We start from the raw sequence: 18095 nt of genomic DNA, 5'->3' as shown, positions 1-18095 counted from the left end.
CTATGGTTCACTAGACTACTTAAGCTACCTCTGTGCAGCTCTACTAGGCTTTCCTATAGCAGGTGATGATGTTCCGGTGGCAGGTATGTACATTTTTATTCTGAACTTTGTGAGGGTGCAACAGGGTCAGTGAACACAAGGGTTGTGTGTGTGGGGTCTTTACTTTGTCCTTGCAGAGGTTCTCTGGTCACTTTGGATACCTTTTATGCACTTATACATGTCTTTTTACATCGTTTAACTCACAATGTATAAGTTCCATCTAAGCAGTCTCGTCAGACCTTCAATTATCCCTGCAGGATGACTAACTCTAGGTCGGCCAACATCCTGCCTTAACCACTCCTCCAAAAACACTCCTTTCAGCTCTGGGTGCACAGAAGGATTCAGAGGCCTAAAAAGTCCCTGGATACATCTAAAAAGCCGTTTCTATTATCAGCACTTGGACGACCTGTCTTATAGATAGTTCAAGTTCCGACCTGGGCGGGTTTTTAGATGTATTTCAGTTTCAATTATGAGCCCCAAAGAATCCATTCCATTGGAGTTCATTTCTTGAGGACCTGGCGGCCAGTCCATAGCCTTTTCTTTTTCTCTTTTCCAGGGAACAGGTAATTTGGAGGAACTTCCCGATACATCCTCCTTTTGGTTGCCCCTAATCTTAGGACAGAAAGCATTATTTTATTTTATTCCAACTTCAGGTTAACTTAGACAACGGTCAGTGCAGTACTGGATCCTGGCTGGCCTCTTGAACCTTTCCTTCTCTCCTCAGGCCTTGGCAGCTGCCAGCTAAGTGCAATACAAAAGAGTGGAGGAGAAAGGAGGCTCTTTTTGCTTGCCGCACAGCACGCACCAGAAGATAAAGTGACCGGTGTGAAATGAGCTGATCTCTACTGGTACATGCTTTGCATCTGTGATAACCATCGGTGCTGACTGCTGCAGCATCGGGTCTGGAAGTCCGAGTCCAGCCGTCGGTGGCAAACCTTGCATATTTGACACCCGGGGCCAATCATTTCTAAACACCCTCTCCTCTATATGAAAAAAAATATTTTTAGTAATAATCCACACCTAGGAAATGGCAGCATCTTAACCTTTGCAGCGAGCACTAGAACATCAATACACCCATTGTAAAACTGAACATGCCAGATTAGTACAGATCGATTCTGCAGTCAATGCTAACAGCAAAGCAGGTCTTTTTGTCGCACGCACGGAACAGATACACTCTCACCCAGTATAGAATAAGTAACCGCAAGCTAAAAATAGAATATGTAGACAACTGCATTCTAAGAAACCAGATTTTGCATAGTATCCAGCACAACATAAACAGCAATGTGTGTCCTCTAGTACCGTGCAAAATATAAAGACAGCAGATGTACATTTGAAAAGACTGACAAATACCAATCACCACATAGAAAAAAATAAAATGGGAAATACAGTAAGATACCTTGTTATTGGACTAATACAGTTTTCTATTAGCTTTCAGAGGCCAAAATCTCCTTCCTCAGGTCAGTACCGGGTACTGCTGTTATGGTATCCTTTCCTGACCTGAGGAAGGAGTTTTGATCTCTTAAAGTTAAAGTTAGTAAACTGCCGTCGTCTGGGCTTTCCCTCTGCGAGTCCCGCCTATGCGGAAACAGGAAGTTGAAACAAAGTAGGCGGGACTCGCAGAGGGAAAGCCCAGATGCCTGCAGCCTGTCTTGATCGCTGCTGCTGATGAGTCACCGAAGAGGGCTATGGGGAAGGGAGTGTGAAAAATAAATCTCTCCTGGGACCTCTCTCAAGTCTCCAGCTGCCTTCTGCAGCCTCTTACCTCACGGTTGTATTTTCATGAGGCAGATATGACCCAGAGTTGTTCCTGTCCTGTTGGGCTAATAAAACCACAGAATTGCTAAATTACACCATTTTTTAAAAAAAATTACTGACCTGCTGGTGCAGGGGGCAAGGTATTCTGGCCCCAATTCTGTAAAAGATGCCTGAAGTTAGGCACCTAGATCAACGTACTTAGCCAATCTAAGCACCTACATTAATCAATTTGGCAACGATAATTGAAAAGCACCTTTAAAAAGTAATTTAAAAATAATAAAACATTAAATTAGCTGGTAGGTGACTCACTCTTTAAGGTAGGTGTCTACTCTGAGGCGAATACCAGAAAGTAGGCATGTTTAGGGGTGGATTTGGGGCATGGTTTGACTTAGGCGCGTGGTACCATGAAAGAGAAAAGTGACTTGCCTTACTGTGATGTACAAAGAACAGATAAAGGAAAGTCAGATGTCCAAACTAACACATAAAACTTTATTTGATACGATTGTGTCCCAGTTTCGGCATATACATGTGGCTTCTTCAGGGGATAGTATCTTGACTGGTGATATTATGTAATGTGACCAAATCATAAAAGAATGGTATTAAGCTCCTAATTGTGGGCGCCGGGTACGACCACCCATTGGCGTGTTTGTAAAGTAGAACAAACTTCTGACGTGTTGGCGTTTAAACAAAGTGAGTCGCAAAAGCGAAAGTGACTTAGGCGCCTACCATCTAATGTATTTTATTATATTTTAAATATTCTAAGAAAAAAATATTAATATATAGATAAAATCGATTTAGAGGTGTACAGGCCAAAATGTCTCATTTTGTTTCGTTTCCCCCGTCATTTATGGCAGTGTTTCTCAGCTGAGTCCTGCAGTACCTCCTGGACAGTCAGGTTTTCAGAATATCCACAAAGAATATGCATAAACTTGATTTGCATACACTGCCTCCATTATAGGCAAATTCCTTTCATGCATATTCATTATGGATATCCTGAAAACCCAACTGGTACTCCAGGACTGAGTTGAGAAACACTGATTTATGGCATTTTCCATTTTCTTCCTGTTTTGAGGTTTCAATTTTTTTTTTCCATTTTGGAGACACTTGTCACTAGTGTGCACTCATTCATCAGAATGTAGCCTTTTGCCAAAATAGTGCAACCCTTTGCTCCAAAAGGGCACACGCTTGCAAAAAAGAGTGTATAAAATTGATAACACAGGAAGAAAACTTAAAATTTATTGGGGGAAGGTCCTGTTTCAGATTTTTAAAAATATGACATGAAACATAAGCAATGTTCCTTGGTATTTCCCACATTTCAGACAACTGAACATCCCACAAATCCATCAAGAGGAAAAACAACTTATTGTTAGATGCTCTAGTCTAGTCTTGAATGATTAGGTGAGATATCAACTTAATAAACTGAATTTAATTTACTACACATAAAAACCCTCTCAGGCATGAGAAAGAAATTTATCAGTGGCATAAGATTTCCCAAAATCTTTGTCTCACCATATTCTGGTATTTAAGCAGTGGTGTACCAAGTGTGTGTGTATGGGAGGGGGGGGGGGCATGGCTTCCCGCCACCAGAAAGGGGGGGGGGGGGAGAGACAGAGGATGAGCTTGAAAGGTCAGATAACGAAACTGCAGATTCTTTGTGATGTAATGTACTAGAGGTCACAAATATAAACCGGCCCCCTGGGTGCTGGAGCCCCCACAACATGCCACTGCATTTAAGTCCAAAAACCGTTCTGCACCTACCTATTTTGAATTCTCCTTAGTTTAATGGCCTTGAAATCAGCAGAAGCAGCTAATCTGCCTTTGGTAAAACAGATACCAAACACATTTCCCTCTAGAGAGGGAAGCCAAACCCAAGTAGGTACCGCCATACCCGTACCTTTTTACATCATTTGGGCAGAGGACCGGCATAATCTCCAAAGCCATCTCAACCTATGGATCAGGTGAGACACTGGCATCTCTCCCTACCTCTGCCCACAGTTCGGTATCCACAAGGTGATAGAGAAGGTAGAGTGAGGGAGAGATGCTGGACTGTGATTTGAGATGCTGGACTGTGATTTTGACACCCTTTAGCACCAGCCAGGAGGAGGTTTGAAAGAGAGAGGGAGATACCAGATCATGGGAGGGGAGAGGGAATTGAGGGAGAGCTACTGGATCACAGGAGGGGGATGGAGGCACTGGATTGCGGGGGGGGGGAGGGGGGCAAAAGTAGGCTCAGGGTGCCACGGTCCCTTGAACCAGCCCCGATGGTCTCTATGAGATACACATAAAAAGATATCAAAAGAAAGATAGGGTCACGAAGGGCCCCTGTGGATTCATATGCTGTCAAGGTTGGAGACTGGTATCTTCTGCATCCACAGCTCCCTGTCATGATTCCAGTATTTCAACTAATTTTATTGTGTACCTCCTCCTCCTCCTCCTCTTCCTCTTGATATAAAATTTGGAAGAGAAATTGGCGATTCTTTCAGTTCTTTCCCTAGCTTTCTTTTGACCTGCTCTGTGATCACTAATGTGCCAATCGTTAATATCTCTGTGCTTTAGGCTGAGTCACTGAGATAAAGTAGACAATATCTTATGTCAGTGCAGCCATTAAGACTTTTCATCTTTGACAAACTAATTTCCTCAAGGACTAAATACTACATTATTCTCATCTGGAATATTTAGCAGGCATAAGCAAAGACCACCACTTGATGCAAAGTTTTGTGTGTAACATCTCATACCAAGAATTTAGCTGATAACAGTATGATCAGACAGGCTGCATGCACAATAAATCTAGCTGAAATGATAAATGGGTGAGTCGGCTGAAGACAGTTGTAATTCAAACTGCAATTTCTGAATTCAGCAAATTATCACATAATATAGTACAAATTTGACAGTTATAGCCCATATTTAAACTTTTTTCTTTCTTTTTTAAATACGGCATTTTCCTTTTGCACCTTTGTACTTTGGTTGGAACTAGGGCCACTCTTACCTGTGGGCAAAAGTGGCAGCTGCCCAGGTCCAGCTTTAAGGATAGGGGGGGGGCCTTGTGTAAAAGCAACCATGAACACAGGACCCACTCCTGTTACCCACAACAAAAGCACTGTACTGAAATGTTAAATTCTTCCGTGCTAGGCAGCTCAACTGGCTTAGAAATATAGACACATAGAGGCAGATAAAGGCCAAATGGCCCATCCAGTCTGCCCATTCACAGAATCCACTATCTCCTCCTCTTTCTAAGATATCCCATGTGCCTGTCCCATGCTTTCTTAAATTCAGACACAGTCTTCGTCTCCACCACCTCCACCAGGAGCTTATTTCAAGCATCTATCACTCTTTCTGTAAAAATGTATTTCTTTTTAAGTTATTACATTACATTACATTAGGGACTTCTATTCCGCCTATACCTTGCAGTTCAAGGCGTATTACAAAAGAGCTAACTGGACATTTCCAGTGAAGTTACAACAGTTTGGGGTTTGGTTGTTTTTTTTTTTTGGTTACAAGGGAGGAAAGGTTATTGGATTAATTCCTGAAGAACTTGCAAATTGGATATTAAATTGACTGTACGTTACTGTGTGATATAACAAATAGATTACAGTTAGAGTACAAATAAGATTACGTTACATTTCAGAGATCTGAATACTTGGTTGGTGTTTTGGGGAGGAAGAGATTATTTAAGTGGAGGTTTTGGGGAAGAATTTATCTAGGAGGAGGGGGAAGGGTTGGGTTAAGATATCTGGATAAATTTTTTGAAAAGTAGGATTTTGATTTCTTTTCGAAAAGTTTTGAAGTCGCCCGTTGCCGTCAACAGGTTGGAGATGGAGTGGTTAAGTTTTGCTGCTTGCGTCGCCAGAAGGTTATCAAACATCTTTTTACGCTGAGTGCCCTTGATTATTCCTGAGCTTCATCCTATGCCCCCTTCATCTGGAGTTTTCCTTTATTTGAAAAAAACAAACAAACCAAAAAAACAACCAAACTTAGCTCCTGTACATTAATACCACAGTTATTTATGTTCAAATCTTTTTTTTATTGTGAACGTGAAAAGAACAAAGAACAAGAAATACAACAAGATCAAAGTAATCAACATCTAACAATACACAATTTTCAGAAACAGCCAAAGTAGCAAACCCATCCCCCAACCTCCCCTCCCCTACCCAGCCACCAAAAACCCCCAGTGCAACCTCCCCCCCCCCCAGGGCTCCCCCTCCAGAAAATATACAAAAGATGACCAAAAGGTCTCCCGAATGCCAAAGGCCCGTACTCTTGTGGCCCTTGGGCTACATCAGGAGCAACCCCCCCCAAAAAAAAACCCCGAAAGGGGCAGGCAGTGACTGACCATGGGAACAGGCGCGTGGAACACTAGCAAAGCTAAGCAAGAGGATTCAAAAGGAGGCTACGACCTCTAGGACAGTGGTTCTCAACCCTGTCCTGGGGATCCCCCAGCCAGTCGGGTTTTCAAAATATCCCTAATGAATATGCATGAGAGAGATTTGCATATAATGGAAGTGACAGGCATGCAAATCTCTCTCATGCATATTCATTAGGGATATCATGAAAACCTGACTGGTTGGGGGGTCCCAAGGACAGGGTTGAGAACCACTGCTCTAGGAGGTAAGGAATCCAGAGAGACTCCCCAAATCAGCAGCTAGTTGCGCCGCCGTTGAGGACGACCAACCGCCTCTCGGGCCTCCCAGGCAGCCAAATTATGTACCAGAGATCTCCAAGTCCAATAGGAGGGAGGCTCCGAAACAGTCCAGGATTGCAAAATGCACTTACGAGCAAGGAGACACACTTTACGACACCATCGGGGACCCCCCCCCCCTTGGGGAGGCCGTGGAAAACCCCAGGGAGATCTAAAACCAAGTTCTCTACAGTACTCGAAATAAGCCCTGGAGATAATGGACAATGGACTGCCAAAAAGCTTGTATGGTCCAACAGTCCCAAAAGGAGTGAGCAAAGGTACTGGGATCCTGGCCACATTTCAGACAGAGAGGTGAATCGATGCCTTCCATTTTGTGTAATTGGACCTGAATAAAATAGGCTCTATAAATCACTCGATCATAGCATTCTCTAAACATCACTCCCATTATTAAGTGAGGGAATGTCCCAGTGGCTAAGATCTCGACGGAGCTCCTGACCCCAATTCTCCCGAGACATCTTTAGGGCGTGCAAATCCAGAAAGGGCTTTATACAGCGCTGATACCGAGGTAGAACAAATCTCCACCTCAGCAAAGAAAACCCGAAGACGTACTTCCATCGGCTGTGCGAGCCACTCTGGAGGAAGAGAGAGAACATAGTGCTTAGCTTGACAATAGGCAAAAGTATCACCCCAACACCTACCCAAGCGATCATCAAAAGCATCAAGGGGTTTCAAACTCTCTTCCTCAGTCAACAAGTGTTCCACAAAAGTAATGCCTTGGGTAGCCCAGCGAAAAAAGTAGGGTTATCCCGGCCCAGCAGAAAGGCCGAGTTCCTCTGGGGGGGTAACTGATTCGTCACTCGGGGGTCTCCTCCCAATCGACCAGTTAAACTCAAAAGATCAAACAAAAGGTCAACTATACCACATAGAGACCTAAGTGAAGGAAAGATCTCAGATATACCACACTGAGGATCATATAGAGTTCTCTCCTCTGATTGCAAGGTGGAGGTTGGTTTCTGTCATCATCTGAAAACCCAGCACTGGCCTTATTCCCTAACTAAAACCATCAAAATCCTCCAGGGGGCTGATGCTCAAAGCCAGGTGCTAAAGCCCACACTGCAAAACACCAGAAACCTTCATTCTGCAACATTTCCTGTTCCTGCATAGGTGGAATGCTGCAGAGTTAACCCTTTCAGGACCAAGGGACATATTTGTCCCATAACTTTAAAATCCTATAAATTTTGATTGGGATAGTCTACAGTTCTAAATTTGATATGTACGGATTCCATACGATACTGCCTTTATGTAAACAAACTGGTTCCGACATTCATTCATTAGCGTCGTTGCCAGATTGACGAGAAGATTCACTTGCCACACTGTCCATAAGCCAGAAGTTTGATTTTTTTTAAAAAAAATAATGATATTTCACAAAAAAAATCAATTTTTTGGCATCTGCAAGCCCTTTTTACCATAAAAATGTCGTCAAAACCACAAAAATTGGCCTACGATCCTTATGGTCCTGAAAGGGTTAAGGCTTCCAGGGCAGGCCAATGGCAGCAGGATCATGCCGTTAATACTGTCTACCTGAAATTTTAAAATTGCAGCTCCAGAGGAGGTATGTGGGGACAGGGGAGAGACTCAGAGAGACATACCCAACTTCGGGGTGGGGACTGGACTGGAGAGAGTGAGTCCAAAACCTGGACAAACTCCCTGCAGTCCAGGAAACTATCCGCACACCCAGACAGTCCTCTAAAATGAGGGCATTTCTGGATAAATTGGTAACCAATTTACAACTTGTCAAACTCCACACACTGTTTTGGGTAAAGCACCCAGAAATCACTTATATCCTTATTAAAACAAGCCTCAGAAATATTAATCAAGTACACAGTGCTCCCCCGTAAATTCGCGGTCGGCGGTTCGCACGGTATTTTCCGACCGCGAATGAGCGGGCAGGGGAGGCAGGACAGGGTAGCTGGAGAGAGCAGCCGGTGAGTGAAGGAAATCACTTGCTATATGCTCTGACCTCCTCTTCCTGTACTAAAGTCGGGCCTTACCAATCAGGAGCTGTGTGATTAACTTTAGTTTACAGGACCTACTACTTAATTGGCTGGATGGACTACTACAGGAGAAACACTGGATTATGGACAATGGATCTATTTGAGAGTTTTGGAGTCTATCTTTAGTCTTCAGTCTACCGTTGCAACGCATGTCAACTATATACAGCTAAGTACTTGGCTTGATACGTGTGTGATTTTTTTTTTTTTTTTAATTTTCTGATGATTTTTATTTTTGAAATGTTTGGTTAGTGTGTTTTTTGTATGACCACGTTCTCACACACTGCTTTGTGTTTTTGTGAATATTTATGCTCTGCAATTGAGGCCACACAGATTTTTCCTCATGTTTTGAGTTTTTTACTGCGACGTTTCCTGGCTGCATGAGGAGCATATGATTGATATATCTTAGCCTGTGTGGCTGAATAAGGCTTTCTGAGTGCGGGTATGCCTCATCGAAAGTGCCTATATACTTGATTGATATTTCTGAGGCTCGTTTTAATAAGGATATAAGTGATTTCTAGGTGCCTTACCCAACAGTGTGTGGAGTTTGTCAAGTTGTTAATGATATTGTATTTGAGAAATGCACCTGCAGTAAATATTTTGCAAGTAAATTGGTAACCCTACATAAGGCTGGTTAAAGCCAGTCACTCGCAAGGAGCTCAACCTCCAAAGCTCATAAGGGTTCTCTGTGGCTCCTATCAAGCCCGCTATCAAGAACCCATTACAAAGAGCTCATTAGTATTATAATGAACACTCCATGTAATGCTCAAAATGGAATGCCCACTTTTGCCAGCAGGTCAGGAGCTGCCAGTAGCTGTTTGTGCCTGTATGTCCAGCACACCCAACACACACACAACAGCTGCGCCCATTTTACAGCCAAAAACAACCCCCAAGCCTGCAGCTGAGCTGGCAGCCCTGTACCAGCTCAGCTGACTGCGGCTCCGAAGCCATGATCAGCTGGGAAGAGGGAGAACAGTGCCTATTGTCAGGACGAAGGAGCAGCCTGCAGGAACTACTAGGTCTGCTCAGAAAAGTTATGCCTACTGAATGCAACTAGATATGATTTACATGCTATTTCAGCTGAGCATCACCCAATTAATAAAGACCATGTTTTTTTTTTTTTTTTTTTTACTGTGTTGGAGCTTTGAGCATAGGGGCCTCAGTCCTTCTGTCCACATGATCTTTCACCTCTTAACTTAATCCCTGAGTTACTCTTTCTTACCCAGGCAACTTTGTCTCCTCATCCTTAGTCCTCACAATCTTCCTCCTCCCATGCTCATAGTCATGTTCTTTTTTATTTTATTTTTTTTGGCAGGCCTCTATTTCTCCCCTCCCCTTTTGTGTTTCACAAACACCCCAGATCGTCTAGGTCTCCTTCTCCCCACTCAATACCCAAATTGCTGGTCTTGCTCCCTCCATGACCTCTACTTGTTTCCTCTCAGTCCTCCATGCTTGCTCACTACACACCTTCTTGTTCCCTGCCTTTTACTCCCTCTCTTGCATCTTGCAATACCTATCCCCCCTCTCTACAATCCAAAGCCCTTCTACCCAGTACCTGCTGTCTCTTTGCCTCCTCCCTCAGTAGCATAAAGTTCTTTATGCTACAACTTAACTGGTTACTGACAAGCAGTCCAGATATGAGTGTAGTAAGAACTGAGCAACCCTTAACAGGAAAGGGGTACGTTTGTAATGTAACATTTTGAAATGTTGGCGCCTATGCGCTGCTCATTAATTCGGGGAACGCCAGGGTCCAGGGGCCCAAGTTGCTAGCAATTTACAGAAATATCATCTCTTTCTGCATTATGTCAGTGCCTACAGGCAGTAGTTCCGGCAGCTCCATATGGTTTCTTTTCCTCCTTATGGAGTGCAGGCAAGAAGCTGTCTAAGAGAGTGCCGACATTAATTCAGTCCCTCCGGCACTAGGGACACAGCAGCAAGAGCTGTCACATGAGAGGATTTCTTTGGGTGACCAAACAGTTGGATATAGGAGGGATGCAAAGCTACTGGATCACAGGAGGGGGAGAGGGAATTGAGGGAGAGCTACTGGATCACAGGAAGGGGATGGAGGCACTGGATTGCAAAGGGGTGGGGCAAAAGTTGGCTCAGGGTGCCACGGTCCCTTGAACCAGCCCTAGAGACACAGCAGCAAGAGCTGTCACATGAGAGGATTTCTTTGGGTGACCAAACAGTTGGATATAGGAGGGACGCAAAGCCTTTGACACAGTGCCACATATAGGCAGTGACAAACCGGATCAAAAGCTGGTTAAGTGGAAGGAGACAAAGTGTAGTGGTTACCATATTTTTCTCCGGGAAACAATGAACACCTGACCCCGCCCCGTTCTGCCTCCAGCCACTCCTCACAAAGCCTTTTTTCTTCTTTCGGACGAGCTCCAGCCATGTCTGGAAGGCCTGGAGCATGCAGGGATGTGTGTGACATCATCTGTGCATGTTCAGAGGGCCTCCAGATGCGGCTGGCGCTCGTCGGGGCTTTCTAAAACCTGGACAAATGCTGGGTTTTGGAAAGTCCAGCTGGGAGCCCAGACAGTCCTCTAAAAAGAGGACATGTCTGGGTTCCCCCAGACATCTGGTAACCCTAGGACTTTGCTGAGAGGAAAAGGATGTTAGCAGAGTGCTGCAGGGATCTGTCCTCTTTTTAGCATTTTTGTGAGCGATAGGGCGTAAGGATTGTCTGGCAAAATTTGTCTTTTTTTTTTTTGCAGATGATACCAAACTATGTAATAGGGTAGACATCCCGGAGGATGAGGCGGAATAAGACAAAGCTTGAAGAATGGTCTGGTAATTGGCAATTAAAATTTAATGCTATAAATTTAATGCAGCTATATGTGCTTGGGCTGTCAAAATGCAGGAGAATGGTATAGTGTAGGTCGGAGGCAAAGTACTTCTGCGTACAAAAGAGTGTACCTTGGAGGATGATTGTTTCTGATGATTTCAGGGTGGCAAAACAGGTAGAAAAAGAAATGGTCACAACCAGGAAGATACTTGAATGCATAAGGAGAGGAATGGCCAGTAGGAAAAGAAAAGTGATAATGCTGTTATAAAAGTCTCTGGTAAGGCCCCAGTTGGAATACTGTGTGCAATTTTGGAGACCGCACCTTCTAAAAGATATAAATGGGATGGAGTTGGTCCAGAGGGCTGCTGTAAAACTGGTTAGTGGGGGGACAGACCTTAATACGTATACTCTGGAAGAAAGAGGGGATATGATAAGAGATGTATAAATATCTCTGCGGAAGAAGGATATATATCCCGTTTGCACCGATTATTGTCCCGAATCTGTTGGCGGTCTCATAAGCCGAAGGTGCGCTTTCTTTTATTTAGTGGGCAGATGGACGCGGGGGGGGGGGGGGCTTTGGATTCCCCGATTTTGGTCTTTATAATGAAGCTTGTTTGCTTAGGCACCCAACAATATACTCCCTTGGATTTTGAACGTGTTTTTTTATACACCTCATTCTTTCATCTAGTCTCTTACATTTGCCTGCCCAGGAGCTTCCTGCCCTATTCCGTCCCAGTGTTCTTTTGAGACCTATGCTCACTATGTGCGGGAGCTTGATTGGTAGATTCTGCGCATGCTCAAAGCCTGAGAGTTCACGTCGAACGTGAACTCTCAAGGCCCAGCACAGGAAGCAGATCTTCAGGCACCGGCACCATGCACAGGACATGCTGGTGCCGGTGCTGCTGCGGAGGCTACAGCAAAGTAAGAAGAGGGTTCGGGTGGGTTGGGGGGACCTCAGGTCGCAACGGGGGGGTGTGCCCGATGGTGGCGGGGGGGGTGCGGATCGTGGGGGGGGAGGGTGCCGGTTCGTGGGGGGGGGCCTTCGGGGGGAACAATGCCAGTTCTTGTGGGGGGAGGGGGGAGCAGTGCTGCTAGCCTCGGGGGGGGGGGGGACCTATCAAAGCGAGTTTCCCCATAGGAAAGATAAACGAGCATTTTGGATTACGAGCATGTTCCTGGAACAGATTATGCTCGTAATCCAAGGTACCACTGTATTTGTTTTTGTGTTGCCAAGATATTGTCTCAAACAGTGGTTCCAGGCTAGCCGTAATGAATATGCATGGAGCAGATTTGCCTGTCTGTCACTTCTACTCTATGCAAATCTCTTTCATGCATATTCATTAGGGCTAGCCTGAAAACCCGATTGGCCTGGTGTTCCTCCAGGACAGGGTTGGGAACTAGGGCTAGCCTGAAAACCCGATTGGCCTGGTGTTCCTCCAGGACAGGGTTAGGAACTACTGGTCTAAAACAGACAATACCTTGTCGGGATGGATCTCAACGTCCCTCCTCGAGGGCCACAAGCCAGTCGGGTTTTAAGGATTTCCCCAATGAATATGCATTGAAAGCAGTGCATGCATATAGATCTCATGCATATTCATTGGGGAAATCCTGAAAACCCGACTGGATTGCGGCCCTCAAGGAGGGACTATGAGACTCCTATGAAAGGATGTATTTTCCTAGCCAGCTGTAGTATCCCCAGCCCCTTTTTTTATTGTTGGATTTTTTTTTTTTTTGCACTTAAAAAATGGTCTGAGAGTATTATAGTTAGCCTCTTAGCAATTTAAGAACTTGGTACTAGCATTGTCAAATCAGCAAGTGTGGGACAGATTATCCGAAATCAGATTTAACCCTGCTTAAGCATTTGGAGTACAGTCAGCCAGAAAGGAGTGTATGGTGCTCAGAATACATGCGCTGAAACGGCCCCGGGAACACCCAGAGGCAGGAAAAGAAGCAGTCCCTTGACCATGGTGATATCTGCAGAAATCACGTTAAAACGCCCCCAAGCACTGCCACCCTGCGCAGGCGGGCAGGCACGGTCTTCAGGAAGACGGGGCACCTTAAGAGTCCATTAAGGGCTGAACTAACTTGTCCAAATCCTCACCAACCCTCCAAAAAACAAAAAAATCCCTGAAAGGGAAATTTCATCATTTTAACCTTAAATGCCACATCCGCCGACCAAGCCAGAGCCACAAAGTACAACGAGCAGCAACCCCGAGAGCCATGGACTGGGCTGCAACAGATCACACATGGCATTAGAGAGATTACGAAACATCCATCTCAATTTTGGCTACTTCCTGTTCCACCAAGACCAGTCATCAGACTCAAAGTCAAGGAGACGCTTGGCCCATTGAAAACAAGCCTGAGCTACCAGACCGTCACATTGCCGCCTGGACCGTAAGGGCAACGACTTCAAAATTCTGCTTAAGGGGGGACTCTAACCTACGCTCCTCAGAGTCCCTCAAGGCTGAGCCGCCCTCAACGGGCACCGTAAGCTGCTTCATGATAGCCAAGACCACTGCACCCACACCAGCAACTTCAAGGTATCCCTATCCCCCTCTGGGATTGGATACAGGCAAGCCATAGAGCGCACAAAACAAAAGGGCGCTTCCAGCGCTTTCCACTGCACAAGCACAATATTCCAAATATCCTGATGCATAGGAAAAAGAGCAGATCCCCTGAAGCAGGGGCTCCTTTGTGTCTTCCTCGAAACACAACACCGAGGAGTTCTGAAGAATAAGCTCCTAGAGCTCTTCCTGCTGAAAAGATGCGCACTACAGACGCATCCTCGTCAGCAGCATCAGTCTCCCCCCCCTCTCCAAGAGGATCCTGGAGGTCTCCCAAAGGATCCAAGTGCTCATCAAGAAAAAACTGCACACCATAGAAAAATCATCCCAAGAGACCCTCGGCTGCTTGGACAAGAGAGGAGACGAGGACAAAACCAGTACTGAAGTAGGGCCGAACCGGAGAGGACACAGAAGGAACACACACCTCCCCGAGACTCTCGGGGTGGAAGCGGGACCCATGGCCACCTGAAGATAAGCCTTACCCAAGGTGAAAACAAAATCAGGGGGGAAAAAAAACCCTGGCGGCCCAATGGAGCTCACTGCAAAAGCATGGGATCCAGCAGAAACCTGCCCCTGTCTCTCCAATACAGGGGGAAGGTCACCTGAGGCTGCAGCCAAAATGGAGGCGCTTCCCACCAAAAAACATGCCCCCAAGGCCTGTAGCGGCTGAGAAGCCTGAACCGTCCCTGCCACTAAAGCAGGCAAGTCGGCAGCAGCGGTAAGGGAGTCCCAGCAGCAATCGGCAGCAAGGGAAACCTTATTTCCCTGGACGCCGGCACCAGAAGCAGACAAGAATTCTCCTTTGCAGCGGCCAGCACAGCATGGGCACAGGCCGGTTGCATCTACCTCATGGTTGGAGCACAATAAGCACTTTTTCCCTTTAAAAGTGCTCACTGCGCAATACATAATCTAGCTAAGGGAAAAAGTGCCGGTTAGCAATAAAAAGCAACACCAATGAACTGAAGGCTCCCTTCAGACCGGCACTGTCTCAGGATTTTATTTTTTTTGTCAGAGCAGACTCCACTGGCTCTGTAAGCCAGTGTTCTTCAACTGCCGGTCCGTGGATCAGTGCCGGTCCACAGGGTCAGCACGTGCATCAGGCCCAAAACAGTGTTCTTCAACTATGGTGCGATCGATGCAGCGTTATCTTCGAGCCAGCTTCCTCTTCCTCACCAATTCAATGCACAAAGTCACGGGCAGTGGCTCCTACACATGTCCTGCGCCTGAACCCTTCTCTACGACGTTGCAACGTCAGAGGGAAGGCTTCCAGATGAGCACAGGAAGCGCAAGGAGCCGCTGTCCACAGCTTTGTGCACTGTATCAGTGAGGAAGAGGGAGCCGGCCTGAAGATAACACCGGGGCGGCATAAAATGGCTAAGTGGGAGGAGGCCAGAAGGTAAGGCAAAGCATGGAGGGAGGGAGACAATAAAGGTAGGGGGGAATGATTTTATTTTTTAATTTAGTGATTGGATTATGTCAGCTTTTAAAATTTACATCTGCTGTCAGTATGCTTTGTGCAGTTTAATGTTATGGTTAACCATTATGTGTTGTTAATAAGATTATATTGTGTATCTGTGAAAAATGAATGGAAAAAATAGTGTTACAATTAGTACTATTATGGGGGTGGGGTCTGGGGTGGAGATTGGTAGAGATGGGCGGGGTCTTAGCCCAGTGTTCTTCAACTGTCGGTCCACAGACTGATGCCAATCCACAAAATAATTCTTTTATTTCTGCCGCTGCATAGGTGTAAAAAGGTTGAAGAACACTGCTCTAAGCCATATGCCTTGCCGGTATCGATGGCAAGGCTTACAGCTGAGGCATCTCTAGAAAAATTTTGGGGAGGTGTAGGAAATGGGGGGTGGAACTCAATGCATGACCCATCGAGTGTGACACATCCGAGGTCAGATGGACCCCTGAAAGGGTCTACCCAAGCTCAGTCTGGCACCAAACAGGGACAAGAAGGCCACTAAACAACTTTTAACAGGCCTACACTAACCGAGGGAAGACTGGCACAGCTTACCACACCTGCTGAAACTGAGAACTGACTGGTTAGACTAGACAGGAAGCACAGCTGTATTACAGCCAAAGTTTTGTCTTGGTCTCCACCTGCTGGTCATGGTGAGCTATTACCCATCAGTGAACTGTATTGGTCTGGAGAGATACTAAAGAATGTAGGGTTACCATATAGCTCCAGAAAAAGGAGGGTGGATTGAGACATCCAGGTTTTACTTCCATTGCTGAATACTGGGGGATAGTTTATCCAGTGACAGTAAGCGGAATATCAGGGGGAGGGGAATATACCTAAAATTGATCCAGGAAGAAAAAAAAGTTGCAAATCCATCAAAAAGTTCATGTATAAAACTTTAACTACTGCTAAGAGAGACAGTGGTTGTGTTGTATAACTGAGTGTTTAGATTTTTTTCCAGAATGTAATTTTTTGCATAGAATTACCCCCAAGGTATCCCCACCAGCAAAGGTACTGTTAGTGCCCCTGGAGGTGGGAGGATAAGCGGCATAAAATCTGTTTTACTACTTGGGATTTAGCTAGATACTTGGGACCTGGGTTGGCCAGTGTTAGAAAACAGATACTAGGTTTGATGGACCTTCGGTCTGTCCAAGTATGGCAGCTCTTATGTTCTTATGTAAAGGATAATCAAGCCATTGTAACATCACTGATGAGAGAGTTTTTTAGGAATTGGTGGAATGAGGCATAATGACATCACAATATGAGCTCTGGAATGCTTCTACTATTTGGGTTTTTGCCTGGTACTTGGGACCTGAATTGGCCACTGTTGGAAACAAGATACTGGCTTTGATGGACTATCCCAGTATGGCAATTCTTATGTTCTTAATAAGTTGCCCCTGCTCTACTCCTGGGCTTCCCAAAATTGCAGGGCTGGCTAAACTACTGGTGTATTGTTTTGACATACTATACCATACTACATACTGTTATTTGAATATTATTATAATTATTTAGTATTTACTGCCTTTTTGAAGAAATTCACTCATGGTAGTGTACAGCAAGAATAAGTTAAACATGGCCAATATACAAATTCTTGCTGTAACTTCACTCACTTTATAACTATAAAGCCTTATCTGATTCCATGTTGTGGGGGAAATGGGGGGAGGGGGAGCCATGGCTGTCTAAGTTGTTGAACCAGACATTTGCCTCATTTTGTTCAAAAAGAAAAAAAAGCTATGGTGAGTTTAAGTTTCTTGCTGTTGCTTGATGAGATTGTATATTATAAAATTTCTACCCTATAGTTCTGCCCAAGACACAGCTTTCACCACATTGTAAAGATCATTGATTCCAGCATTGAATTCAGAGAAAACGGGCACAATAGCTGAAGTCACCAGCTATCACATTAGTGCAGATAACTTGGAATAAAAGCTTATGAAATGATTAGAGCTTTAGAAGTGATCCAGCTTCAAATTTTACAAACTAATATTTATCAGCATAAAGCCTCTTTGTCAGGCCAGCACAAACCGAAAAACATGGTTTTCAAGAAGACATGCAAGTAGGATACTACACTCTATAGTGCTAGAAAAGTAAAAAGGAGGCCTGAATATACTAGGACGGACAGTAAAAAGTCATAGCCCAAAGTCTGCACATTCCGGTTTGTCTTCGTAGAACAACTTCAGAAAGCCTTTGTAAACGTCAGTGCTGATCAGCAGTGCTTTCACAGCTGGATCCTGCATCATGGCTTCAACCCATTTTTCTAGTTTTGGAACGTCATGTATAGTCCTGTTGAAGAAATGAAAACATTAAGGTAGAGGGTGACAAAGTGCCATACTGAGTCTGTGCAACAGGTCCATCAGCCCAGCATCCTATCTTGCACTGGGGGTCATAATAAGAAGGATCGGCTGCTGCTGCTGCTTCAGGGACTAGAGTGAGGTCTACTGCTATAGAGAAAGAGAGAGATAAAGATAAATATGGAGATATAGAGACATAGAGATACAGACAGAGTTAGTTGTGACTGCCACTGATGCTTTGGGGGCTGGAGGGAGGGAGGTTGTTGGGTCAGGAGCACAGGAGACCATTTTTTTTTGCCGGTTGGTTGAGAGTGTTAGCTGAATACAAGTTAACTGGGATTTTACGGGGTGGGAGGGAGGGTAAGTGACCATTTGAAAAATATGGGGGTGCCATGCCTTTATGCCTCTGGTGGTCATGTGGTCAGTTTGGGTACCTTTTTACACTTAATTTTTTTTAAACAGGTCTGGCGCAATGGCCGAGTTCTAAACCCATCCAAAACATGCCT

The 18095-nt window shown here is 45.0% G+C and overlaps 1 protein-coding gene across 4 annotated transcripts in view; it reads right to left on the bottom strand.

Annotated features, from left to right (window-relative positions):
* Nucleotides 1-5992: 5992 nt before the first annotated feature.
* LOC117359623 (glutathione S-transferase omega-1-like) overlaps nucleotides 5993-18095 on the bottom strand; it is a 53810-nt gene continuing 41707 nt past the window's right edge. Inside the window, exon 5 of one of the 4 annotated variants that reach the window (XM_033942779.1) lies at nucleotides 5993-7062. In XM_033942779.1, coding sequence (XP_033798670.1) covers nucleotides 7014-7062 — 49 coding nt within the window. In that variant the 3' untranslated portion in view covers nucleotides 5993-7013. Of the gene's footprint in view, nucleotides 7063-17254; nucleotides 17582-18095 lie in introns of those variants that run through there. The other 3 variants (XM_033942778.1, XM_033942776.1, XM_033942777.1) reach the window with 3 other exon arrangements.

This window comes from Geotrypetes seraphini, chromosome 4 (assembly GCF_902459505.1).
Source record: "Geotrypetes seraphini chromosome 4, aGeoSer1.1, whole genome shotgun sequence".
In the NCBI taxonomy this organism is placed as follows: Eukaryota; Metazoa; Chordata; class Amphibia; order Gymnophiona; family Dermophiidae; genus Geotrypetes; species Geotrypetes seraphini.
Note: the sequence above shows the minus strand (reverse complement) of the source record. Positions and strands in the feature narration are given on the sequence as shown.